Source organism: Leuresthes tenuis, unplaced genomic scaffold (assembly GCF_036924035.1).
Source record: "Leuresthes tenuis unplaced genomic scaffold, fLeuTen1.0.hap1 SCAF_12, whole genome shotgun sequence".
Classification (NCBI taxonomy): Eukaryota; Metazoa; Chordata; class Actinopteri; order Atheriniformes; family Atherinopsidae; genus Leuresthes; species Leuresthes tenuis.
This window is the reverse complement of record NW_027325366.1, coordinates 30,913,122-30,939,241: the sequence shown is the minus strand read 5'-3', so window position 1 is coordinate 30,939,241 and position 26,120 is coordinate 30,913,122. Positions and strand designations below refer to the sequence as shown.

The following is a 26,120-nucleotide window of genomic DNA, read 5'->3' as shown; positions in this document are numbered from 1 at the left end:
ACAAAATATCGATAAAATCGCTCAGCCCTAATGATGATCTCCCGGAGACAAAGTTAGAAGCAACAGAAAGTCTCAAACGTTTACTCACGCAGTCTTGACTCAACTGTGCATGAAACTATGCTGAATGTAGAACATCCAACATATTCTAATGTTAATTACCCCCAAAATTAAAGCGTGTCAACATTAATCACTCACAGAGGAAAATGTTTCCACTTCAATATGTTTTTCCCTTCTATTCAGAGTCCATTTGTTTTTTAATCAAATAGATTTATTAGTTCACGATAGAGGCAGTTAAAATGATCATTTGTGCCTCTTCTTGTGTTCAGCTGTGTTTAATCTTCTCTGCTGATGCATGGAAATCTCCCCTCAGTTTATATAGAGACGGACTGTGTATTTAGGTCAGTTATTAATGTCAAAGAATCAACCACCTTCATAAATTTTAACTCCTGCCGCTTTTGCCTCCACAGGTTAACTATAAAAAGGGTCACGATCAGCGCAAAGCCAAGTACACGTCCCTGCCTGATCCTCCTGAAGTGGAACTGGCCAGAAAAGTGGCCAGTCAGCGCAGTGATGTAAGTGGAACTGGCTGCAAAGTGTAAAACAAACACAGGGTTGGGGAATTTAACCTTCTTAATCTTACTTTAAGCAAGATTTATGCACGCATTAGCCAAATATTTACTATAGCTAATGATTTAAAGTGAAAACACTGCATTATGCAAGCACTTTTGCTGTCCTCACTTATCATTATGAGCACAGTAAAATGCTTCATGGACACTGTGGAAAGGTTGTGGCAGTACGGTCTCCCTGGTAAATTACCCTTGAGGTAACCCAGGGGGGACTTTTGCCTCCATAATTAAACTAGCAGGAGCAGGACTTTAGATCCAGAACAGTAGATGTGTCTGGTAATAGACAAAGGATTCTGACCAACTGCATGCACAGCATTTTCAAGACTGGCATTGGGGGAACCACTCGTGTACTGCCACAGAAATAACAAAAGTGCTATTTGAATGCTCAAATATCCAGTGCATTTATAGAAACAGCGCCCTTAGACACCGACCGACCCTCAGCTAATGCTGTGAATAACCATCCACCTGCTTTCTGACATTAGTGACCACTCTAAGCTGGAAGGAACAGGCCAACAATAGGTTCAAATTACAGTGAATCTGGTGTTTCCTTAAGTGCTTTGATGCAAATATAGAAATATTACAGTGGTGTCACACGTCTACATCTTCTGATATTGATTATTCTTTGTTGCCCACAGCTTAAATACAAGGAAGATTACAATAAAAATGTGAAGGGTCAGTGGTGTGAGACGCCCTACTTCGATGTCGCCATCGCCAGGATGGCAATGGATAACCTCAGTGATGTAAGAGCAAGACGAGGCTTTTCAGAATTGTATTTTCATTTTTTTGGGGTCATTTTGCTCCATCTGATTGTTTTGTGCGTTTTTGTTTTTCAGAGGAAATATACTCAGCATCACGAGGACACAAAAGACCAAATTTATTTCATGCAAACAGAAACGCCCGTTTACAGCACAAACAAGAAGGCTCGAATTGCTGCTAGTGAGGTGAGCGCACAAATATGCAAATCCACAGAGGTATCAGAGGGTTTTTTTAAGGTTCTGTCTCATGTGGAAGACACGACAGAGTTGACCCAGAGCAGAGCGTGAGTCAACAGGCTCTGACGCAGAGGGCATCACTGCTCCAGCAAAGATTAAGTGTCAACAATATGCAGCAACAATACATGAAACTGTTTGACGAAGCTTTTCAGTTCCTGTGTGCCTCACATCCGCCCACACAGTCACACACAATGCAAACATGTATGATGCTGATGCACAGCTGCCTGTACCATTATTTTACACCATGTGACTCACACTGATCTGTTTGTGTGTTCAGGTCCAATACAAGAAGGAGTACGAGAAGTCTAAAGCACAGTGTGACTACAACACGCTCCCTGCCACAGAGAATCCGCTCCTGAGACAGCTCAGATATGCTGGAACCATCCTCAGTGATGTGGGTGTCATTTTACATCTTATGGAATGGATTAGTGCTCGTCTGTGTCAGCTTAAACTCAGAATAACTGTTCTCCATGACGGTTCCTCTTATTGAATGCTTAGTTAGAGAATGATGCTGTTGCTCAGGTGTCTGACAGAACATAAACCATCTGGACGTAACACGCAGAAGCAACTTGCAAACTATGGTTTCAGCATTGCCAACAAAAGATTTTATAGATTAAACTTTGCCATCAACCTCGTGTTGCACGTGTTATTTGATAAAGATGTGTGACTTGTCTTCTCATCGCTTGTTTACTTTCTTGTAGAAAGTTTATAAGGCCAGCTATGAGAAGTCCAGGGGTTCCAGCATCAACTACTGCGACACACCGAAGTTTCAGATGGACTCCGTTCTCAAACAGTTCAATGATGTAAGCATGCTTAATGAATTCAAAGGCCCTCTTTCATCAAGCACCACCCGTGTATTTTTAATCCATGCATGTAATTATTTTAATATTTTTAGGCACATTACAAAAATAAGTATGAAAACGAGGTGAAGGGTCACTACATTGGCAGCTATGAGGACCTCTATATGCTTCACTGCCAGAAAGTTGAGGAAATGAAGAATGAGGTAAGGCGCCGCTCAATTTTCCCAAAACGAATTAAATGTGTTGTTTTCCTTGTGACATGTTCCTCTTAAATACTTCCCCAGCAATCATATAAAGCGGAGTATGAAGACATCAAAACAAGATGCTTCTATCCTCAAACAATTACACCCGAGTATGAAGTATTGAAGAAGCTGGATCAGTGTAAAGACGTAAGTCGTCGCGGCCGATAAGACACCGTCCTGCACAGAGATGCACTCTCATTGATGTGTGACACAGTTTCCTTGTTTCAATCCTCTGGTTTTCAGAAAGTGTATCGGCAGCAGCCAGACACGGTGAAATTTACGCAAGTTGACGATTCGCCAGTCCTCCTTCAAGCCAAAATCAATGCCAAACAGCTAAGCGACGTATGTATTGATTACCTTCGTGTTCACTGAAGTGCATTAAGACTGTAACGTGATGCATTAATACCTACCAATATCCCACATGTTTGTATATCATGACAGTGATTTATACAAGCTTGTTTAGAATGGGTTCATGTTTTGTCCCATTTATTGACTGCAATTGTTACAGTCATCAGCTAATGCTTCAGATCAAATTCTCCTAGAAGTGCAGATCACTGTTAAATGTGCTCAATCATCCATGTCGCCCAGCTGTCTTTCCATGGGCTCCATGGAAACTGGAGAGCCATTTCTCTGTAGTATAAATAGAAGCAAGCATTCAGTTGGCCCAGAATAAACCCTGTGATCAGAGAGGAGCTGTGCAGGCAGGGAAAGGATCGGTCAGTATTTCCTGCTGGTGCACTACTGCCCTCCAATGACAGGAAATCAAACAGCACTCTACCTGAAAAGATGGAGAAGGAAAGAAAACGTTGGAATAATTAATTGAAATGTATCCTTTTTTTGCAGTTAAACTACAAGGCAAAGTATGAAGAGACGAAGTTTAAGAGTAATCTGCCCCCAGACTATCCCTTCTTCATCCAGTCCAGAGTCAACGCTTTTAACCTGAGTGACGTAAGTCCGGATTTCCACCAAAAACTATTCAATGTCAGTTTTATAAAACAGTTTTTATACATTTTCAATCACATGAATGGTTCAACTTTCTCCTTGCAGAACTGTTATAAATATGATTGGGAGAAATCTAAAGCGAAGAAGTTCGAAATCAAGGGCGATACCATATCAATCCTTGCTGCTCGTGCTCACACGAACATTGCCAGTGATGTGAGTATGCAACAATATCAGCCAGCCCCGAGCAGTTGTCATTTCTCTTATTGATTCTAGTCCAACACTTTTCTTCCTCCGTGCAGGTTAAGTATAAAAAGGAGTTTGAGAAGAACAAGGGGCAGATGGTTGGAGCCCTCAGCATTCATGACGATCCAAAGATCTTACACTCCGTTCATGTGGCCAAAATCCAGAGTGATGTAAGTGAGCTCAAGATCTGTCACTTTCCATTGATTTGAAACAGCAGGCACTTGAACAAATATCCCACTGATATCTCCACAGCGTGAATATAAGAAGGACTATGAAAAGATAAAGACCAAGTACCATACACCACTGGATATGATTTCGGTCACATCGGCCAAGAAATCCCAGGGAATTGCCAGTATGGCTGGATACAGGAGCATCAGCAAAAACTTCTTCCTCCCTTATGACAGTGTGCTGCTGGACCTGGCCAAGAAGGCCAACATAATCCAGAGCGATGTAAGTAAAGACAGACTTTATACGATCTTATAGCAGGTGAAACTTGTTCCATGGTTTTTATATTGATTGTGTATTCACTTGTTTTTTTGTCTTCCTCTCAGAATGAGTACAAGTCTGACTACAACAACTTCACCAAAGGTTCACCATGGGTCCCCTTCGGCTCCATAGAGGTGGAGAAGGCTAAGAAAGCTGGTGAGATTCTGAATGAGGTATGTGTGCAGCGGAATCGCACTGGTCTCCCTGTGCTCGTTAAAAAAGGTTCTGCACGAAAGCTACTTTGGCCGTAATGCTTTCCTTTCCTTCTTTCCCTCAGAAAAAATACAGACAGCACCCAGACACGATCCCCTTCACATCTATCGATAACCACCCCGTCATGTTGCAGGCCAAAGTCAACCAGCTGCAGAGGAGTGACGTGAGTTCACTGTTGCTCTCCCGCTCAGTTGTGTTGTACGTTTTGTAAGAGCTGTTTTCAGAGGATTGCTTTGATGTGATTTCTCCTCGTTTGGGCTTCATTTGTCACAGTTATTCTACAAGAGAGGTCTTGAGGAGGTCCATCAAAAGTACTCTCTGCCTCCTGATGTTCCTGAGTTCCTCCAGGCCAAGTGCAATGCCTACAATATCAGCAAGGTAATCCGTACAAACACAGACACCAGACAGGGCTTATTTCTTCTTATATAAAGGTAGAATTTTCTTGCAGCTCACTTTTTGGGCAGTAGCTGTATGTACCTTTTTGTAGTCATACCCTAGGAGCTAAAGCGTTTGTGTATAGTTATGGAATAGAGTCGTGCTCTAATAAATTTTCATATAATTTATTGTTGTTTTTATCTGTGAACTGTGATTTCAGAACTACTACAAGCAAGCCTGGCAGGAGCTCATTGCCAAGGGTTATGACATGAAGCCTGATGCTATCTCCGTTGTCGTTGCTAAAGCCGCAAGACATGCTGCCAGTGATGTACGTCTCCTGAGAGAAGTTATAAATGCACTGCACTCTAAAGCTCTTTAAATGCTAAATAGTTAGAGTGCTGTATGTGCTTTTTACTCTTAGGTCCAGTACAAAAAGGCCTATGAGAAGGCTAAAGGTCATCACGTTGGCTTCCGCAGCATCAAGGACGATCCCCTGCTGGTTCACTACATGCAAGTGGCCAGATTGCAGAGTGACAAGAACTACAAGAAGGACTACCACAAGGCCAAGCTGAAATTCCACTCTCCAGTGGACATGATGAGTTTGGTTCATGCCAAACATGCCACAAAAGTGCAGACCTTCGCTGGCTACAGGCAGCATCACCATAATTACTGCATTCTGCCCGACGCTATGGGTCTTCAGCTTGCTCGCAGCATGAACTACAACGCCAGCGATGTAGGTTTAAATTGTGTCCTTTAGAGATTTTTGGGACATATTGTGGGTAAATACTTGTTTTGATTATCCACGCAATTCTTTGTCGTCGCTTGTTTTCCAGCACAATTATAAACTGGATTATGAGACTTCAGTCAAGGGAATTGGCTGGGTTCCAATTGGTTCCCTGGATGTGGAAAAAGCCAAGAAGGCAGGAGCAGCTCTTGATGAGAAAAGTTATCGGCAGCCCCCTTCCACAATCAAATTCACCAGTGTCACTGACTCCATGAACATGGAGCTGGCCAAGGCCAATGCCAAGATAATGAACGAGGTAAGGAGGCGGGAACAGAGAATGTCTTCATGTTATCTGACCAAGATCTCATCAATTCAGTCAGTAAAACTCATAAATCTATCTCCTCATTGTAAAAATGCAGAAAGAGTACAAAGCCAGCGGAGAGAAGTTCATGCACACTTACCATCTCCCTGCTGATGCCCCTGAACTGATGCAAGCCAGATACAATGCTGTCAACATCAGCCAGGTCAGTTTCAGTATTTCCATTTGTATAAAACCTCCAGACAATAAAAGTGTTTCTGTATTTGTAAAATAACTTTTGTTATAATGAATTTTCATCTAGAATTATTACACCTATGCTCACCGTCAAGATCTGCTCAAAGGACATCATGTGAAAGAAGATGCCATTCCTATTATTGCTGCAAGATCTTCAAGAGACATTGCCAGTAATGTAAGTTGTGATTGTGATAATGTTGTTAAAGAGTTTGGGTACTCAAGGGACTGTTATTCATAATACACTTTCTTTTATGCAGTACAAGTATAAACTGGCTTATGAGAAGGCAAAAGGCCACCATGTTGGCTTCCGCAGCATCAAGGACGATCCCCTCCTGGTTCACTACATGCAAGTGGCTAAGATGCAGAGCGAGAAGAACTACAAGAAGGACTACCACAAGGCCAAGCTGAAGTATCACACTCCAGTGGACATGCTGAGTATGGTCCAGGCCAAGCATGCATCTACCGTGCAGACGATGACTGGATACAGGAAGATCCCACACAGCTTCTTCCTTCTTCCGGACAACTTGCAGCTGCAGTTGTGCCGCAGCATGATGACCATTCAGAGTGATGTATGTTTTTACTTTTCCCCCGTGTGTTACTACGCTATATGCTATGCTAATATGTGTGCTATTTTTCTCTTTACCCACAGAATGTCTACAAATCAGATTACAACAACTACTGCAAAGGTACCGGGTGGGTTCCCATTGGTTCAGTCGATGTTGAGAAAGCCAAAACCGCCACGGCTGCGTTAGCTGAGAAAGGCTACCGCCAGCATCCCAGTACTTTGACGTTTACCAGCAAGACCGACGACATGAACATGGTCCTGGCTTTAAGCAACTCCAAGCAGATGAACCAAGTAAAATGGCTTCTCCTTCTTGAACATGGAGTTATTTGTTCTGTATAGATAGAATATTCATACATATCAAACCAAACCTTTCTCCTTCTCCCCTAAAGACTGCTTACAAAGCCTCTGGTGAGAAATTCATGCACACCTATAATCTTCCAGCTGACAGCCCAGAGTTCCTCCAGGCTAAATTCAATGCTCAGACCATGAGTGAGGTTAGAACACAGAATATTCAATTAAACATCCACTCATTTTATTTCATTCTATTTGAGCAAAACGTGTGGTAACACCATGTTTTTTTTTTATTTGCAGAGTCACTACAAGCAGAAGTGGCTGGAAGATATTGCCAAGGGATACGACATGAAGCCTGATGCTATTTCTGTTCTGCATGCGAAACACGGCAGACATATTGCCAGCAATGTATGCAACAAATTCATATAACTGATGTAGTTAACATAGAACATGATTTAACTGATTTAGCCATGTATCACCTACTCATCACTAACTCATTTCTCTTTTTATTTCAGGTCCAGTATAAGAAGGCCTATGAGAAGGCCAGAGGCCACCACGTCGGCTTCCGCAGCATCAAGGATGATCCTCTGCTGGTTCACTACATGGAAGTGGCCAGGATGCAGAGTGAGAAGAACTACAAGAAGGACTACCACAAGGCCAAGCTGAAGTATCACACTCCAGTGGACATGATGAGTGTGGTCCAGGCCAAGCATGCCTCTGCTGTTCAGACTTTTACCGGCTACAAAAAGATCCCCCACAGCTACATGCTTCTTCCTGACAACCTGCATCTACAGCTGTATCGAACCATGAATTTCCAGTCAAGTGATGTGAGTTCAAATGTCTGTTATAGGAATTGATTATTTGTTTTTAGGCTCAAAACCATGTTAAAAATGCTACAACGTTAAAACTGTGCATTCTTCCTAGTTCCAGTGATCCAGTGATACATTTGAACTCCCAAACTGATGTGTGCTCATACTTTATTGCCTTGATTTTCAGGTTAATTACAAATCTGAATGGAACAACTTTGTCAAGGGTATGGGATGGGTCCCTATTGGTTCAATTGGAGTTGAAACAGCTAAACTTGGTAGTGACATTCAGAGTGAGAGCAAGTATCGCACCCATCCATCAAAGTTCGCGTTTAGCAAACTGATGGACTCCATGGACCTGACTCTGGCTACTGCCAACAACAAGATCATGAACAAGGTACAGCATATTCAAACGTAAGCCATAAAGAAACCTAACTGGCTTCTCAGTGTGATGATGGATTTGTTTACACTGATTTTTTTTTAATTTACAGCAAGCCTACACTTCAGCTTGGGAGAAGGACAAATTGACCGTCCATATCATGCCAGATTCTCCTGAGATTCAGCTGGCCAAGGCTAACTCTCTAAACATGAGTAACGTAAGTCATTCAATTGCATTACAACATCAAACTGATACAGATTACTATGCCCGTGTCACTGCTCTGTGTGTAGTGAGGTGTCTTACACCTGCTGGGGAATAAAATAACATGTAATGTTTGTTGCAGAAACTCTACAAAGCAGGCGTGGTGGAGATGGCCAATAAGGGCTACCACCTCAAAGCAGACGCCATTCCCATTGTGGCTGCCAAGGCTTGTACCACTATTGCCAGTAATGTAAGTTGGTAATAAATTCCTTGTGCCAAATCAAGAAGTTATATCCTGCAATCAGTTACATGTGATGATCACTTATTCCTCTGTTATGACAGTACAAGTACAAGCTGGCCTATGAGAAGGCCAGAGGCCACCATGTCGGCTTCCGCAGCATCAAGGATGATCCTCTGCTGGTTCACTACATGGAAGTGGCCAGATTGCAGAGTGATAAGAACTACAAGAAGGACTACCACAAGGCCAAGCTGAAGTATCACACTCCAGTGGACATGATGAGTGTGGTCCAGGCCAAGAAGGCCTCTGCTGCTCAGACGATGGCCGGATACAGACAGATCCAGCACACGAACGCTCTTCTCCCCGATGCCTTGAACCTACAGCTCGCACGCACCATGAACTTCCAGTCGAGTGACGTAAGTTTAATTAAGAGAGCAGCCGTGTCGTGCTGTTTAATTATGACGTTACCCTTTTATTCACGAGGTCTTACGTTTCTTTTCAGTGGAACTACAAGTCTGAATGGAATAACTATATCAGGGGTATGGGATGGGTCCCGATCGGTTCGATTGCAGTTGAGACCGCTAAAGTTGGCAGTCAAATTCAGAGTGAGAGCAAGTACCGCACCCATCCATCAAAGTTCGCCTTTAGCAAACTGATGGACTCCATGGACTTGACCCTGGCCACAGCCAACAACAAGATCATGAACAAGGTGCCGTCTGCTTAACTGTGCTCTGAAGTGCAAAGTTACAAAACCGCTCGTAGCTGTCGTGATTCATTGGCTTTTCTGACGTCTTTCTTCACAGAAAGCATACACTTCAGCGTGGGAAAAAGACAAAGGGACAGTGCATGTGATGCCAGATGCTCCCGAGATTGTCCTGGCCAAGGCCAATGCCCTCAATATGAGTAATGTAAGAGGAATCCATGAAACTGATTACACTGCATGTTTATTCTGATCAGTTTGTGTCAACAGTTTTATTTAACTAGATTTAATGGGTTTGTTGCAGAAACTCTACAAAGCAGGTGTGGTGGAGATGGCCAATAAGGGCTACCACCTCAAAGCAGACGCCATTCCCATTGTGGCTGCCAAGGCTTGTACCACTATTGCCAGTAATGTAAGTTCCCAGAGACCTCCTTTATCATCTTAAAATACACATTTATGTATATCTCAGAACAGTCTTTGTGGATGATTAATCAAAAATTGTGTTTGACGTCCCAGTACAAGTACAAGTTGGCCTATGAGAAGGCCAGAGGCCACCATGTCGGCTTCCGCAGCATCAAGGATGATCCTCTGCTGGTTCACTACATGGAAGTGGCCAGATTGCAGAGTGATAAGAACTACAAGAAGGACTACCACAAGTCCAAGCTGAAGTATCACTCTCCAGTGGACATGATGAGTTTGGTGCAGGCCAAGAAGGCCTCTGCTGCTCAGACGATGGCCGGATACAAGAAGATTATCCCCCACTACACTGTGCTGCCCGATGCCATGAACCTGACTCTGGCTCGTAACATGCAGTTCATCGCCAGTGACGTATGTATTTAGTATTGTTTTGGTCATGTTTTACTGTGTCGTGTCCGATGTAACCGGTAAATAAATAATTCTTCTCTTGATGTTGACATTAGAACCAGTATAAGAAGGAGTATGACTCCTTCGTAAAAGGAATGGGATGGGTTCCTATTGGTTCGGTGGATGTTGAGCTTGCAAAAGCAGCTGGAAAAGCTTTAAATGAAAAAGACTACAGACAACTTCCCAGCACCTTCAAATTCACCAAAGACATGCAGTCTATGGACCTGATTCTGGCCACTGCCAACAACCACATTATGGATAAGGTATTGCACAGGACTCAGCATTCATGTTTTTTAATATTTTCTGTGTAAAATCCAACCAGAAAGTACATTTTGGTTCACAGCAATCCTACACCAAAGCCTGGGAAAAAGACAAGACTACGGTCCACATCATGCCAGATGCAATGGGCATTGCTCTGGCCAGAGATAACAAGAAAAACTACAGCGAGGTACCGTGTATTACCTTCATTTGACTTTTTTCAGACATGTCATGATTTGCATTAAATGTATGAGCAACACTTATGGATTCTGACAAATAAGAAATTAATTAATTCAAGCTGTACATTACTTATCTCCTCAGAATCTATACAAATTGGATAATGAGCTGGCCAAGAAGAAGGGCCATCATCTTCGTGGCGATGCCATTCCAATCCAAGCTGCCAAAACCTCCCATATTATTGCTAGCGATGTAAGTGTCTCTGTGTATTTTTTGCACAGCACAACATTTCTTTTATCAAACAGAATAAATGCTTATTTAGATATATAGATGCTTATTTGATTTTACAGTGTGCTAGCGAGGAGTTTTAGATTTAGCATTAGCATTCTCCTTTGTGGATAAATGTGACGCATCCCGTAGGGATATTTTGTTTTAATCCACCATAAAGTCTTTGGTAAACTGTTAACTCACAATTATTTCAATTCTGCATCCAGTACAAGTACAAGACAGGGTACCGCAAGCAGGTTGGTCACCACATCGGCGCTCGCAGCATCCAGGACGACCCTCTGCTCATGCTGGCTCTGAACTCAGCCAGGATCGCCAGTGATGCTCTGTACAAGAAGGACTTCAACAAGTCCAAGACCAAGTTCCACCTGCCGGTGGACATGCTGGCCTTTGAACTGGCCAAGAAGAACCAGATTCAGGTCAACCACGCCAACTACATCACTCGTCTGCACAACTGGACTTGTCTGCCCGACTCCAATGACGTGGTCCAGGCCAGGCGCGCCTATGACATACAGAGCGATGTGAGTGTGAACGCTTTCCCTCATTCTGTGGAAGCAGTTTTCAGCCTTCTTGGACAGCATTTCATAATGATAAAAACTGTGTATTATCCAGGCTGTGTACAAGGAGGACTTCAAGATGCTGCAGGGTGTTGGATGGGTACCGATAGGGTCACTGGATGTTGAGAAGGCGAAGAAAGCCGGCGACGCCCTGAGTGAAGCAAAGTATCGTCAGCCCCCAAGCAACTTCAACTTCAAAGTCACGACAGAGGACATGCCCATGGTGCTGGCTAAGGCCAATGCTCAGGTCATGAACAAGGTACGATATAATCAAACCCTTATTCAGCAGGCAGGCGGGTCATATAACTGCATATATTTATATATTTATTATTGTATATTTGTTCCATACATTACTTTAACACAAACACAAGTTGATCCTTTGATCGAATCAGATCTGGCTTTGTTTTACAGCTAAGTGTGATTATAGAATTATGCCCAGAATATCACCAAATTCTGCACATTTTATGAAGTTAAAAGAATGTTTCTCTCATTCACTGAAAAGTGAAATTACAGCTGTCGAATAGTTGTTGTTTTTTTCACTGATATGTTCCTAAATCTTTGCATTGTCTCTTGCACATTGAGAGAAAAGTTCATCGGTCGGCACAAATAAAAAATGATGATGATAAACAAACTTGTTTTATACATTTTCTGAAAAAGGGGACATCTGAGGATCCTGCTGTGTTGGGTTCTTAATGCAGTGCAGTTTTTAATAAAACAACCATCTCAGTTTGACTTGCCTTCTTATGAACAGTCACATTAAGCTGTCTGATTTAATCCAGCCAGCAGAGCTATTTTTTCCAAGTTTAATGTAAATTTCATTGTGAATTTTCTTCCGATGAAAGTTCTAAAGGTTCTTTTTTGTGTTACAGTCTGCTTACACTCAAGCTTGGGAGGCGGACAAGACCACCATCCATGTTATGCCGGATGCCATGAACATCCTTCTGGCCAAAGCAAACAAGGTCATCTACAGTGAGGTGAGTCTTTCTGAACATAGTCAACAAGTAGCTGCCATGATACGTTTGAAGCAAGATGCACCGAGATGTTTTGTGTTCTTTCTTTGCAGAAAACGTATAAACATGCATACGAAGAAGCCAAGAAGAAGGGATATGACCTACGACAAGATGCCATTTCCATCCTTGCAGCAAAGGCCAACAGGGATATTGCCAGCGACGTAAATAATTTTGCTTTCTTTCTTTGTGCTTAAGATATGTCACACATTTCTATCACAGATTGTTGCTAATGCCATTGCTTCACTGTACCAATGATCTTTTCTCATATTGTTTTGTTCTCCATTTGCAGTACAAGTACAAGACAGGGTACCGCAAGCAGGTTGGTCACCACATCGGCGCCCGCTGCATCCAGGACGACCCTCTGATGATGCTGGCTCTGAACTCAGCCAGGATCGCCAGTGATGCTCTGTACAAGAAGGACTTCAACAAGTCCAAGACCAAGTTCCACCTGCCGGTGGACATGCTGGCCTTTGAACTGGCCAAGAAGAACCAGATTCAGGTCAACCACGCCAACTACATCACTCGTCTGCACAACTGGACTTGTCTGCCCGACTCCAATGACGTGGTCCAGGCCAGGCGCGCCTATGACATACAGAGCGATGTGAGTGTGAACGCTTTCCCTCATTCTGTGGAAGCAGTTTTCAACCTTTTTGGACAGCATTTCATAATGATAAAACCTGTGTATTATCCAGGCTGTGTACAAGGAGGACTTCAAGATGCTGCAGGGTGTTGGATGGGTACCGATAGGGTCACTGGATGTTGAGAAGGCGAAGAAAGCCGGCGATGCCCTGAGTGAAGCAAAGTATCGTCAGCCCCCAAGCAACTTCAACTTCAAAGTCACGACAGAGGACATGCCCATGGTGCTGGCTAAGGCCAATGCTCAGGTCATGAACAAGGTATGAATTCATGAATCCTCCAAGTACTATTAGGTATACTTTTTATGCTAAATTATTCTGCTGAATTACACACATATAAGGAGGTTTTTGCCATGTCGTATAAGCGCTAAATCTCAGGGATTGTGAACTCACTGTCATGTTTTCCAACATCTGCAGAAAGCATATTTGGAAAACTGGGAGAAAGACAAGACAAAGATCCACGTTATGCCCGATGCAATGGATGTCCTTCTTGCCAAGGCGAACAGCGTCAACTACAGCTTGGTGAGTAACAAATTCCAGCATTCACAACATTCAAGCAACTGAAACAGGTTGAAAATCATATCATTGCCTTTTTTCTTCTTTTTTCATATTGCTAGATTTAATGTGTTATGCTCCCCGTCTTGATTAACAGCTGACCTTTGTTTCATGTGAAATTGATTTGAAAATAGGTTGATAAACATCTATGTGATGCTTGTGATCATTTACAGAAAAAGTACAAACAGGCATATGACGATGCCAAGAAGAAGGGCTACGATCTGCGCAATGATGCCGTATCTATCCTGGCAGCCAGGGCATCCAGGGACATTGCCAGTGATGTAAGCTCGATCAGTTATAAACAGTAACTAAAACTTATCATCATACAGGTTATCAGGAAGCTTAATAAATGCTATTTCTTTTGCTTTTTCTCAGTACAAGTACAAGACAGGATACCGCAAGCAGGTTGGTCACCACATCGGCGCCCGCTGCATCCAGGACGACCCTCTGATGATGCTGGCTCTGAACTCAGCCAGGATCGCCAGTGATGCTCTGTACAAGAAGGACTTCAACAAGTCCAAGACCAAGTTCCACCTGCCGGTGGACATGCTGGCCTTTGAACTGGCCAAGAAGAACCAGATTCAGGTCAACCACGCCAACTACATCACTCGTCTGCACAACTGGACTTGTCTGCCCGACTCCAATGACGTGGTCCAGGCCAGGCGAGCGTATGACATACAGAGCGATGTGAGTGTGAACGCTTTCCCTCATTCTGTGGAAGCAGTTTTCAACCTTCTTGGACAGCATTTCATAATGATAAAACCTGTGTATTATCCAGGCTGTGTACAAGGAGGACTTCAAGATGCTGCAGGGTGTTGGATGGGTACCGATAGGGTCACTGGATGTTGAGAAGGCGAAGAAAGCCGGCGACGCCCTGAGTGAAAGGAAGTATCGTCAGCCCCCAAGCAACTTCAACTTCAAAGTCACGACAGAGGACATGCCCATGGTGCTGGCTCACGCCAATGCTCAGGTTATGAACAAGGTATGAAGCCATTGTAAATGCAGTCTGTTCAACTGGCTATGCATGGTTTTTCATCTAAATAGACTTTTACTATAAAATGTAAAGTTTCCAGGTTGGCAAAGTCTAATCATGTCGGTTTCTGTGACTGCAGAAAGCATACACTGAAGTCTGGGAGAAAGACAAGACAAAGATCCACGTCATGCCAGACGCTATGGATATCCTTCTAGCCAAAGCAAACAATGTCAACTACAGTTTGGTATGTACCAAGAGCACAAAAACAAACACTGTTGCTCTGAACAATTGCATCCGTTTCTTTCACATGTAAAAAACGCACACTCTCTCTGCGTTTGTTCACAGAAAAAGTACAAACAGGCATATGACGATGCCAAGAAGAAGGGCTACGATCTGCGCAATGATGCCGTATCTATCCTGGCAGCCAGGGCATCCAGGGACATTGCCAGTGATGTAAGTGTTCGAGTCTATTTAACTGAAAAGAGATGCTTATTTGTTATAGATTTTACAGTGTGCTAGCGAGGGGTTTTAGATTTAGCATTAGCATTCTCCTTTGGGGATAAATGTAGGAGAGTCATTATTTTGGTTAAATCCACCATAAAGTCTTTGGTAAACTGTTAACTCACAATTATTTCGATTCTGCATCCAGTACAAGTACAAGACAGGGTACCGCAAGCAGGTTGGTCACCACATCGGCGCCCGCTGCGTGCAGGACGACCCTCTGCTCGTGCTGGCTCTGAACTCAGCCAAGATCGCCAGTGATGCTCTGTACAAGAAGGACTTCAACAAGTCCAAGACCAAGTTCCACCTGCCGGTGGACATGCTGGCCTTTGAACTGGCCAAGAAGAACCAGATTCAGGTCAACCACGCCAACTACATCACTCGTCTGCACAACTGGACTTGTCTGCCCGACTCCACTGACGTGGTCCAGGCCAGGCGCGCCTATGACATACAGAGCGATGTGAGTGGCACTGTCATATTTGTTTTTGACCATCCCTTGCCAGCATGGCAATGCTCATGCTGCAAAGTATGTCAGAAATTAAAATCTGTGTTACTGTGCTTCACAGGCTGTGTACAAAGCTGACCTGAAGTGGCTCCAGGGTATTGGCTGGGTTCCGATTGGCTCAATTGATGTGGAGAAGGCCAAGAAGGCTGGACAGATCCTGAGTGAAAGGGGGTATCGCCAGGCCCCCAGCACTGTTCCATTCACCAGCACCTCAGAGGCCATGAACATTGTGCTGGCAAAGAACAATGCCTTGACTATGAACAAGGTCTGATCGGTCATTTCCTTGACTTGCCAGACTGTTTTCTTGGTTGCTATCTCTTCGGTCAAAAGCTTGAATTAACAGTGTGGTTTTTGTGTTGTTTGTTGCAGCGCCGCTACACTGAGGCATGGGAGAAGGAAAAGACCAAGCTGCACATCAAACCTGACACACCCGAGATCATCCTCGCTCAGCAAAATGCTATCAACATGAGCAAGGTTAGAGTAATTCCTTTTGCAGACGAGCTAAGGCTCAGCCCTGCCTTACATGACGTGTGGTCTTAGATGTAGCTGTCTCAGTATTTCAGTGTTTGGAAATCCCTTGTTGGCACTTTTGGTTATTTATTCAGGTTGCACTGGCTCGTGGTAGATAGTCCTTTGATAATCGCCTCTCTGCAAACTGTAGAAGCTTTAAATTAGATGCAAACAAATAGAATTAAATGATGAAAGTGTTGATTTGTGTCTTGCTTTGCAGAAACTATACAAACAAGGTTTTGAGGAAACCATCAGCAAGGGCTACTTCTTGCCTAAAGATGCAATCTCTGTCAAGGCTGCCAAGGCAGGCAGGGAGATCATCAGTGATGTGAGTTACTCATACTGCACCCCATGTCTCTTCATATGAATGATACTTTGATGTAATGTGAGACTTTTCTGTTCTCATATGAATCATTTGCTTCTGATTTTATCAGTACAAGTACAAGACAGGATACCGCAAGCAGGTTGGTCACCACATCGGCGCCCGCTGCGTGCAGGACGACCCTCTGATGGTGCTGGCTCTGAACTCAGCCAAGATCGCCAGTGATGCCCTGTACAAGAAGGACTTCAACAAGTCCAAGACCAAGTTCAACCTGCCGGTGGACATGCTGAACCTTGAGCTGGCCAAGAAATGCCAGAAACAAGTGAACGATTTCAACTACAGAACTCATCTGCACAACTGGACTTGTCTCCCAGACTCCAATGATGTGGTCCAGGCCAGGAAGGCTTATGACCTGCAGAGTGATGTGAGCCCTCTTTGACACGTTCACTGCCATGTGACTGTGTTTTTTCGTCTTTTGACATGTTTGTGCTTTCTCTCCAAGGCTGTGTACAAAGCTGACATGGATGAGGTCGTTGGCGTAGGATGGGTCCCCATCGGTTCACTGGATGTGCTGAAGGCCAAGCATGCTGGAAAGATTCTCAGCAACCACCTCTACAAGCAGAAGCCAGACACACTGAAATATAAAACTGACATGACTGCCATGTCCATGATGTTAGCTAAAACAAATAATGATATCATGAATAAGGTATCCAAGTCCACATTCCTCAGTTAGCTGTTTTGGTTATTTGGTCATTATCTTCCTGGTGTTTTTTTTAATCCTGTTTCCATTTCTCTCCACAGAAAAATTACATTGCTTCATGGGAGGCTGATAAAGTTAAGATCCATGTGAATAATGACCTTCCTGAACTGGTGCTTGCCAAAGCAAATGCTTTCAACATCAGCAGGGTATGTCTGCTCTGTCTCGACTTCATCTAAATTTCACATGCATGTTTGATTGATAATAATTTATCTCTGTTTGATTTTCAGAAACATTACAGGGAAGCTGTTGACGAGATGTTCAAAAAGGGCTATGACATAAAGGCTGATGCTGTCTCTATTAAAGCTGCCAAACACGGAAGAGAAATCATCAGTGATGTATGTAGCGAATAAAAGACTGCTTTGCTCGTGTTTATTCGGTTTTCCGGAGCTTGATTTTTCCCGTGTCTTCACAGAACAAGTACAAGACAGGATACCGCAAGCAGGTTGGTCACCACATCGGCGCCCGCTGCGTGCAGGACGACCCTCTGATGGTGCTGGCTCTGAACTCAGCCAAGATCGCCAGTGATGCCCTGTACAAGAAGGACTTCAACAAGTCCAAGACCAAGTTCCACCTGCCGGTGGACATGCTGAACCTTGAGCTGGCCAAGAAATGCCAGAAACAAGTGAACGATTTCAACTACAGAACTCATCTGCACAACTGGACTTGTCTCCCAGACTCCAATGATGTGGTCCAGGCCAGGAAGGCTTATGACCTGCAGAGTGATGTACGTACAAAGAAGCTTTGTTCCATTTTTGCTCAACACTGGTTTTTGTTTTGTTGGTAACTGAGACCTTTGTCCCCCTGCTTCCAGGCCGTGTACAAGGCTGACATGGAATGGGTCAAGGGAACAGGATGGGTGCCAATCGGTTCAGTTGGTGTGGAGACAGCCAAGAAATCAGCAGACATTCTCAGCGAAAGGAAGTACCGCCAGCATCCCAGCAACTTCAAGTTCAAAGCCCAGACGGTTGACATTCCATATGCTCTGGCTCAGGCTAACGCTCAGGTTATGAACAAGGTACAGAAAGTTCATCCAAGTAAAAAATGTTTCACACCACACAGCATAGCTTAAAAGGCTTGTTTTATTACAATTAATCTGCTGTTTACAGAAAGCATACATTGCTGCCTGGGAAAACGATAAGACCAACATCCACGTCTTGCCGGACACTCCAGAGATCATCCTGGCCAAGCAGAATAAGCTCAACACCAGTCTGGTAATGCGGCATCTTTTCATACAGCTTTCTAACCACTGAGTACATTAAAGATCATCGTCTCCACTCTGTAATGGGTTTTTGTTGTGGTCTGCAGCACACACTGTTCATGCCATCCTAACAGCAGCGTTCCTTCTTCCTCAGAAATATTATCGTGAAGGCTTTATGGACACCATCAACAAGGGCTACTACCTTCCCAAAGATGCAATTTCTGTTAAAGCAGCCAGGGCATCGCGTGACATCATCAGTGATGTAAGTTTTTATCCACTCCTGGGCGTTTTCATGCTGCTTTCGCTTCATTTTACAAGCTTTTTTTTTAATTTTTCACTGCAAATATGAAGAATTATCTACAAAGTAAAGTTTAATGTAAAACTAATGGAAATGTTTCAAAATTTCAGTACAAGTACAAGACTGGTTTCCGCAAGCAGTGCGGCCATCATATCGGTGCCCTCAGCGTTAAAGATGACCCACTGATTATGCTAGCCGCTCACGCAGCCAAGATCTCCAGCGACAATATCTATAAGAAGGACTTCAACAAGACCAAGACCAAGTATCACCTCCCAGTGGACATGCTGACCATCGAATTGGCCAAGAAATGCCAGCAGCAAGTGAATGACTTCAACTACAGAACTCATCTGCACAACTGGACTTGTCTCCCAGACTCCAGTGACGTGGTTCAGGCTAGAAAGGTGTACGACTTACAGAGTGACGTAAGTACATGTTCAGATTGTTCCTTCTAACATGTACAGACAAGTCCCAACATTTTCCTCTTAAAGCTTTGTGAAAACAATTTAATAGAATGAAAAGTTTACTTTTAACTAGGGCTGTCAAACTATTTTTAATCGCGATTAATCGCATTGTTTCCATAGTTAACCCGCGATTAATCTCTATGTTAAAAAATTAAAGTTAGAATAAAAGAAAAGAAAAAATGTCTTCTATCTTTTATTTCTTCTTTCAAATAAAAAAAAAGTGCATTGTGGACCCACTTTAATGTCTATTTAAAAAACACAGCACAGAAAATGCCACAACAATGTGGCCTTAAAACTGAAGAGGTAGCAGACAACAAACGACAAACAGAACAGGGCCGAATGACACTTAAATGAATGAAAAACAGTCATTAGACACATCAGATTCAGAACTCTGAACTCTTAGTGACTTTTCTCCTATTTATTAAGCCAATTGCTAAGGCAATTAACCATTAACCAAAAAAATAATGCGTTAAATTTTTTAATTAATCACATCGCGATTAACGCATTTATTATGACAGCCCTGCTTTTAACATTTTGAGACATCCTCCAACAGAAATCCTTTTCAGTGTGGTCACAACTTGTTCTTGTTATTCAGGCCGTTTACAGAGCTGATCTGGAGTGGCTGAGAGGATGCGGCTGGTCACCCCAGGACTGTGTGGATGTCGTCAAAGCCAGAAATGCTCAGAAAATTATCAACGAGAGGCTCTACCGTCAGCCTGCAAGCACTGTAAAGTTCACCAGTGTTGTCGACCTCCCGGCTATTGTCTTGTCCAAGCAAAATGCCGACAACATCAGTGATGTGAGTGGTAAAGTTTTACCTAAATGCACATTAAACGTATAATATCCGTGCAAATGAGGGCATCAAATGAAAGACCTTTGTATTATTTGTTTCTTTCTAACAGAAAAAATATAGGGAACTCTGGGATAAAGAGAAGCTCACCATTCACATACCACATAATGCCCCCAACTTTGAACTGGCCAAAGCAAACGCCATCGGTATCAGCAACGTAAGTCTGTATTATTACTGACTTTAATAAAATTGTACCGGTTCTGTTTATACTGAAATGCATGTTGACTTGAAATCGATCTTGTAAATGTAGATGATAGATATCTCATTTATCTACATGTCTTTTTTAAATTCTTTTTCTTTTTGTTGTTGTTCTGAGCAGAAACTGTACACAAAGGCATGGGATGACCAGAAGGCCAAAGGCTACCACATCAAAGAGGACGCTATCTCCGTTCTGAAAGCTAGAGCTTCCAGAGATATCGTTAGCGATGTAAGAAAAAAATCTGCAAATCAATCTTTAATCTACTTTTGGAGCATTCCATTGACCTTTTGTTTCTCCCCTATCAGTACAAGTACAAGACAGGGTACCGCAAGCAGGTTGGTCACCACATCGGCGCCCGCTGCGTGCAGGACGACCCTCTGATGGTGCTGGCTGTGAACTCAGCCAAGATCGCCAGTGATGCCCTGTACAAGAAGGACTTCAACAAGTCCAAGACCAAGTTCCACCTGCCGGTGGACATGCTGAACCTTGAGCTGGCCAAGAAATGCCAGATTCAAGTGAACGATTTCAACTACAGAACTCACCTGCACAACTGGACTTGTCTCCCAGACTCCAATGACGTGGTCCAGGCCAGGAAGGCTTATGACCTGCAGAGTGACGTACGTTCCCGATGGTGTGCATGGGCAGCATGAAAATGACCAACAGGTTTCTGTCTCAGGGCAAGAATATAAGTTACCTCCTCTTTTCCTCCAGGCTGTGTACAAAGCGGACTTGGAGTGGTTACGTGGCTGTGGATGGGTGCCACACGAGTGTGTGGATGTCGTGAAGGTGAAGCACGCACAGAAGGTCCTCGCTGAAGTAAGTCTGACACTGACACACAAACATCAAACCCTCTTTGTGGGTATTTTCAGTAATCTGTATTTTATTTATCTCACAGAGAGGCTATCGTGTCAAGTTGGATGAACAGAAATTCACAGTTCCTACAGACAGAATCGACATGATCCTTGCCAAGAATGCTGCTGATGTCCTGAATGAGGTGAGAGTGACTGTGTGCAATGAAGAAGCTGTTGAAATATGTGAAGTTCTTTCTTTACAGGATATATGTGCTCGGTAGAAATGTTTTCTTGGTAGATTTTAGTAACTGAATTTTTAATTTCTCTATCTGTTTAGGCCAAATACCGTGAGGCTTGGCACCAGGACAAGACCAAATACTCACTGACGGACACTCCAACTCTTGCCACAGCCAGAGAGGTGGCTAAAAACGTTCACCCGGTAAGACCAGTTCCTTACTGGAGGTATTTGATGCATATTTAAGCCAATGACACCTCGCCCTGAACCGGTGTTAACCAGAAATGTATCGTAATTATTTCTGTCTCTTGCAGAAACTGTACACGTCAGCCTGGGACAAGGTGAAGGCCACAGGATACTTCATGCCTGGAGATGCTGTGCCAATCAAACAGTGCATCCGCACAACTCAAGTGCAAAGTAAAGTAAGTAGCTGCATCTTTTTATTTCATAATAAGAGAAGCGATTATTGTAATTTTTGATAAAAGACATGGAGACAATGATTTTTGTCTGTCTTGTAGCATAAGTATCTAGATGGATACCGCAAGCAGGTTGGTCACCACATCGGAGCTCGCTGCGTCCAGGACGACCCTCTGATGATGCTGGCTCTGAACTCAGCCAGGATCGCCAGTGATGCCCTGTACAAAAAGGACTTCAACATGTCCAAGACCAAGTTCCACCTGCCAGTGGACATGTTGCAGTTTGAACTGGCCAAGAAATGCCAGATTCAAGTGAATGATGACCACTACAGAACTCGCCTGCACAACTGGACTTGCATGCCAGACCAGAACGATGTCATCCAGGCTCGCAAAGCCTATGAGTTGCAGAGCGATGTGAGCCAACAAACATGCACTTTTTAGGTTCTTTTAATAAAATGTCAGGAACTTACGCCTTCACTTCCTAACACCCTACTACTGCTCGTCTGCAGGTCATGTACAAGGCTGATCTGGAATGGATCCGCGGCTGTGGCTGGGTGGCAGCTGACTCTGTTGAGCACGTCAAAGTCAGGAAAGCCCAGGAAATTCTCAATGAGGTACACTTTTTGTTTCATATTCTATCTTTGGATTTCTCTGCTTTTTTTATTCTGTCACCTGTTGGCCGTGTCAACACATCGGCTCTTACCCTGATGCTTTGCTTTTGTTTGCAGAGGCTTTACACGAAGGGCGCCAAGGAAGCATTCGGAAAATTCACCCTGGTTGTGGACCGTCCTGAGATCGTCTTGGCAAAAGTAAACGCTGCCAACCTCAGCGATGTAAGTAATCCAACACGTAACAGGCCGAATTTTAAAAAGAAGAAAAAGTCAAAAGCATTAATCATATTGACGATGTGTTTTTTTTCTCCTTCCTACTGTAGCTGAAATACAAAGAGTCTTTCAATGCAGAAAAGGGTCATTACATCGGTTCAGAAGATACTCCTCAACTGGCTCATAGCAGAGAGGTGTCTAAGAACATCAGTGAGGTAAAATAGCTGCTGAACTCCTTTCTTTCTTTATTTATATGTGTGTATTGTACATCCCATGTCATAAAAACCTTTTGTGGCTGCTTTTTATGAATTCAGAAACACTACAAATTGCACTGGGACGAGTCTAAGGCCACAGGCTACAAGCTGGACCATGAATACATCCCACTGGTCAGCGGAAAGCGCGGCAGGGTGATTGCTAGTGATGTGAGTGTCTACTCTTTTTCTCCGCTGCATACGTTCCAATGACAAGGCAAAAACATGTTGGATCACATCTTTTCCTCTGATTGCATGTAAACTAAATTAAATTCTTGCTATTTTGGATGTTAGGCCAAGTACAAGGAGATCCATGAGAAGGCAAAGGGTCATTACATGGCTGGAACCCTGGTTGATTTCCCTGAGGTGATGCGCTGTGGAGGACAGGAGAAGAACAAGGGGCTGGTAAGATATTCAAAGCCTGATAATTCATCTTTGCACACAAAGGGTGAAGGCTTTTACTGATTACCAATAAGACATTGAATGTATACCACAAAGTGACCAGTAAACAAAAGGGAAACTTTTTTAAGTCTGGAAGTAGGAGAATGATAATGTGATGAATAGATAATCACCAGAGTTGGCTTCAAAGCAAAGATCAGTGGCTGAGTATTGGAATATAGAAGATGGTGTTTCTGCTAATGAATGAATTCAGATTTAAATGTACTTACAACTTTTGCCAAGATAGCAATAAATTTGGATTTAGGTTCTCAGACCAGGATTTAATTAGCTCTTATCCAAATGATGCTTGCCTTTACAGAGGCTCTACCACAAGGACTACCATCAAGCCAAGACCAAGATCCACCTGCCACCCGACATCATCGCCAACACGGTGGCTAAGAGGTGCCAGGACATGTTGAGCGATGTCCTCTACCGCACCTACCTGCACCAGTGGACTTGCCATCCAGACCAGGAGGACGCCATTCGTGCCCGCAAAACCAATGAGATTCTCAGTGATGTAGGTCACTCTTCTCTGCGCATATTCTGCCTGCGTGTGCTTCGTTGTTGTGGCAAATGACAGTTCAAAATGATTCCAAATTAACTTTTTGGAAATTAGAAGTACTGGCAGGGTACTCAATACAGATATATTTGTATATTTTGTATGATGAACGTATTTAGTTACTGTGTATATGACACAGAACTGATTTATTGTACCTGCACACCAACAGTGATAATATAAAGATGGTAATGATAGTAAGCTAGATGTTCTCTCTGTTAATCAACATATACTTCTTACTGTTATTGTTTGAAAGGTGTACTACAAAGATGACCTGAACTGGATGAAGGGTATCGGTTGCTACGTCTGGGACACGCCAGAGATTATCCGAGCCAAGAAGTCCTACGATATGCAAAGTGAGGTGAGTAACAACACAGAAGATCGCTTAAATGTTACTTTAGGAAATGATTAGATTCACTCTGTGACTGCTTCTGCTTTGTATTCCTACGCAGCTCAAATACAGAGAAGATGCCAAGAAAGAGTTCAACAACTACTCCATCGTGACAGACACTCCAGAGTATGTGACTGCTGTCCTGGGTCACACCTGGGCCAGTGAGGTAAGTGAGCTGCATCATTTCCGTTTGATTCAATAAAACAAAAAGATACTGGGAGCATTAATTAAACAACTATTATCAACAGCTCAACTACAGGGAGGCGTATCACAAGGAGAAGCACCTGTACACCACTGTCCTCGACACCCATGACTATGCCAGATGCCACAACTTCAAACTCTTCTTCAGCAACGTGAGTGAACATAAATCTCTCTCTTTACGTATTTATTGAGATGTAAGACGTCTGTTGCTTTTTGTAGCAGCAACATGTTGAATACTGTCCTTTCTATGTCAACAGAAAAACTACACAGCTGCCTGGGATAAGATAAAAGCAAAGGGCTATCAGATTCCACATGACTCTAATGCCTTGCAGCATGCCAAACAACAAAAGGTCGTTCTCAGCAATGTAAGTGCAGCTTTTGGTTCTTTTCACTTAATTTTTTTGTTGTTGTTAGCTCTATGTTTGGATTATCTTCAAATATGACTTTGACTCGTGACCTTTAAGACACTCTTTGAATCCACTTGCCCCTTTAGGTGAAGTACAAGGAGGATTACGAGAAGTTCAAATCGCTTTACAGTCTGCCCAAGTCACTCGAAGACGATCCCGCCACCGCTCGTTGCGTCAAAGTCGGAAAGCTGGTGCTGGATGTAAGCGTTCACCCGTTCTCATCTTGCTATATTAGTTTTATTGTAATTAACTGGCATCCAGCTATGTATGTTTGTCACAAATACACGAAGATTGAACCGATTGAACCATCTGTGGTTCGTCTTTGTAGCGTCTGTACAAGGAGGACTATGAGAAGAACAAGGCCAAGAACCACATTCCCCCTGACATGCTGGAGATCCTGTCTAATCGCAACACCCAGTCCACCGTCAGTGGGATCAACTACCGCAAGTATCTGCATCAGTGGATCTGCATGCCTGACATGCAGGTGTATGTCCAAGCACGCAAAGTCAACGAGCAGCTCAGTGACGTGAGTAACTGCCTGGCAGCTGGCGCCAGATCTCACACTTTCTAAGAAACCAATGCCTGTACTATTAAGATGTAAAGATGAATCCATCAAAAATCAATTAACTTGTGTAACTTCTCCTAAAGATCTTCTACAAGGATGATCTGAACTGGCTTAGGGGTATTGGATGTTATGCCTGGGACACTCCAGAGATTCTCCGTGTCAAGCATGCCGGTAACCTTCAGAGTGAGGTAAGCCCATCTGACACAGTACATTCGTTCCTTATCTTGGATATATCAGTTTCATGCGCTACTCCATTTAATGTCCCTTTATTCTACAGGATTGTTCAATAAGTAATGCTGACTATCTGCCTTATTCCAGAACAAGTACAGAGCCAAGGGTATTGAGTCGTTCAAGGAGTATTCTGTGGTGACGGACACTCCGGTGTATGAGACGGCCAAGCAGAACGCCGAGAACCTGAGCGATGTGAGCGCTTTTATTTAGTTTGTCTACATTTGTCTACACAACCAGCTTTGTTCACTCACAAATCTTCTTTTTCCAGCTTCACTACCGCTATGATTACAACACGAATGTCAAGGGAACCAACAGCTCCCCGGCTGTTACCATTGAAACAGAGAGAGCCCGACTGGCCAACTACATCCAGAGTGATGTGAGTTGCTTAATGTTCAGTGTATTTGCTTTGAATACCATCTGCAGCACAGTATCAACATTTTAAGTAGTTTCACAAGTTCTGAAAGGAAGAGGCACCCTATCGTTGCAGCAGTTCTCCTCCTCACCCTGCTTTGTGTATTCT

General features: G+C 43.4%; 1 protein-coding gene across 4 annotated transcripts in view; it reads left to right on the top strand.

Moving 5' to 3' along the window:
- The window catches only part of neb (nebulin), a 59,754-nt gene that overhangs the window by 6,759 nt on the left and 26,875 nt on the right, over positions 1-26,120 (top strand). For 2 of the 4 annotated variants that reach the window (XM_072397484.1, XM_072397487.1), the window contains 85 exons: positions 468-572; positions 1,262-1,366; positions 1,460-1,567; positions 1,896-2,012; positions 2,320-2,421; positions 2,514-2,621; positions 2,703-2,807; positions 2,904-3,002; positions 3,504-3,608; positions 3,708-3,815; positions 3,902-4,015; positions 4,098-4,295; positions 4,397-4,504; positions 4,609-4,707; positions 4,818-4,922; positions 5,140-5,247; positions 5,341-5,652; positions 5,753-5,959; positions 6,063-6,167; positions 6,264-6,371; positions 6,454-6,765; positions 6,846-7,052; positions 7,151-7,255; positions 7,353-7,460; positions 7,568-7,879; positions 8,049-8,255; positions 8,350-8,454; positions 8,581-8,688; positions 8,781-9,092; positions 9,179-9,385; positions 9,480-9,584; positions 9,681-9,788; positions 9,893-10,204; positions 10,297-10,503; positions 10,584-10,688; positions 10,820-10,927; positions 11,170-11,481; positions 11,573-11,776; positions 12,387-12,491; positions 12,581-12,688; positions 12,817-13,128; positions 13,220-13,423; positions 13,580-13,684; positions 13,891-13,998; positions 14,093-14,404; positions 14,496-14,699; positions 14,830-14,934; positions 15,036-15,143; positions 15,340-15,651; positions 15,758-15,961; positions 16,066-16,170; positions 16,427-16,534; positions 16,641-16,952; positions 17,031-17,234; positions 17,330-17,434; positions 17,516-17,623; positions 17,701-18,012; positions 18,100-18,303; positions 18,395-18,499; positions 18,641-18,748; positions 18,895-19,206; positions 19,841-20,044; positions 20,148-20,252; positions 20,415-20,522; positions 20,600-20,911; positions 21,006-21,110; positions 21,190-21,288; positions 21,423-21,524; positions 21,635-21,742; positions 21,839-22,150; positions 22,246-22,350; positions 22,465-22,569; positions 22,671-22,775; positions 22,875-22,982; positions 23,106-23,216; positions 23,569-23,766; positions 24,062-24,166; positions 24,258-24,362; positions 24,445-24,549; positions 24,655-24,762; positions 24,891-25,004; positions 25,133-25,330; positions 25,453-25,557; positions 25,688-25,792; positions 25,869-25,976. In XM_072397484.1, the coding sequence (XP_072253585.1) occupies positions 468-572; positions 1,262-1,366; positions 1,460-1,567; positions 1,896-2,012; positions 2,320-2,421; positions 2,514-2,621; positions 2,703-2,807; positions 2,904-3,002; positions 3,504-3,608; positions 3,708-3,815; positions 3,902-4,015; positions 4,098-4,295; positions 4,397-4,504; positions 4,609-4,707; positions 4,818-4,922; positions 5,140-5,247; positions 5,341-5,652; positions 5,753-5,959; positions 6,063-6,167; positions 6,264-6,371; positions 6,454-6,765; positions 6,846-7,052; positions 7,151-7,255; positions 7,353-7,460; positions 7,568-7,879; positions 8,049-8,255; positions 8,350-8,454; positions 8,581-8,688; positions 8,781-9,092; positions 9,179-9,385; positions 9,480-9,584; positions 9,681-9,788; positions 9,893-10,204; positions 10,297-10,503; positions 10,584-10,688; positions 10,820-10,927; positions 11,170-11,481; positions 11,573-11,776; positions 12,387-12,491; positions 12,581-12,688; positions 12,817-13,128; positions 13,220-13,423; positions 13,580-13,684; positions 13,891-13,998; positions 14,093-14,404; positions 14,496-14,699; positions 14,830-14,934; positions 15,036-15,143; positions 15,340-15,651; positions 15,758-15,961; positions 16,066-16,170; positions 16,427-16,534; positions 16,641-16,952; positions 17,031-17,234; positions 17,330-17,434; positions 17,516-17,623; positions 17,701-18,012; positions 18,100-18,303; positions 18,395-18,499; positions 18,641-18,748; positions 18,895-19,206; positions 19,841-20,044; positions 20,148-20,252; positions 20,415-20,522; positions 20,600-20,911; positions 21,006-21,110; positions 21,190-21,288; positions 21,423-21,524; positions 21,635-21,742; positions 21,839-22,150; positions 22,246-22,350; positions 22,465-22,569; positions 22,671-22,775; positions 22,875-22,982; positions 23,106-23,216; positions 23,569-23,766; positions 24,062-24,166; positions 24,258-24,362; positions 24,445-24,549; positions 24,655-24,762; positions 24,891-25,004; positions 25,133-25,330; positions 25,453-25,557; positions 25,688-25,792; positions 25,869-25,976 (13,380 nt within the window). The remainder of the gene's footprint in view (positions 1-467; positions 573-1,261; positions 1,367-1,459; positions 1,568-1,895; positions 2,013-2,319; positions 2,422-2,513; positions 2,622-2,702; positions 2,808-2,903; positions 3,003-3,503; positions 3,609-3,707; positions 3,816-3,901; positions 4,016-4,097; positions 4,296-4,396; positions 4,505-4,608; positions 4,708-4,817; positions 4,923-5,139; positions 5,248-5,340; positions 5,653-5,752; positions 5,960-6,062; positions 6,168-6,263; positions 6,372-6,453; positions 6,766-6,845; positions 7,053-7,150; positions 7,256-7,352; positions 7,461-7,567; positions 7,880-8,048; positions 8,256-8,349; positions 8,455-8,580; positions 8,689-8,780; positions 9,093-9,178; positions 9,386-9,479; positions 9,585-9,680; positions 9,789-9,892; positions 10,205-10,296; positions 10,504-10,583; positions 10,689-10,819; positions 10,928-11,169; positions 11,482-11,572; positions 11,777-12,386; positions 12,492-12,580; positions 12,689-12,816; positions 13,129-13,219; positions 13,424-13,579; positions 13,685-13,890; positions 13,999-14,092; positions 14,405-14,495; positions 14,700-14,829; positions 14,935-15,035; positions 15,144-15,339; positions 15,652-15,757; positions 15,962-16,065; positions 16,171-16,426; positions 16,535-16,640; positions 16,953-17,030; positions 17,235-17,329; positions 17,435-17,515; positions 17,624-17,700; positions 18,013-18,099; positions 18,304-18,394; positions 18,500-18,640; positions 18,749-18,894; positions 19,207-19,840; positions 20,045-20,147; positions 20,253-20,414; positions 20,523-20,599; positions 20,912-21,005; positions 21,111-21,189; positions 21,289-21,422; positions 21,525-21,634; positions 21,743-21,838; positions 22,151-22,245; positions 22,351-22,464; positions 22,570-22,670; positions 22,776-22,874; positions 22,983-23,105; positions 23,217-23,568; positions 23,767-24,061; positions 24,167-24,257; positions 24,363-24,444; positions 24,550-24,654; positions 24,763-24,890; positions 25,005-25,132; positions 25,331-25,452; positions 25,558-25,687; positions 25,793-25,868; positions 25,977-26,120) is intronic. The other 2 variants (XM_072397485.1, XM_072397486.1) reach the window with 2 other exon arrangements.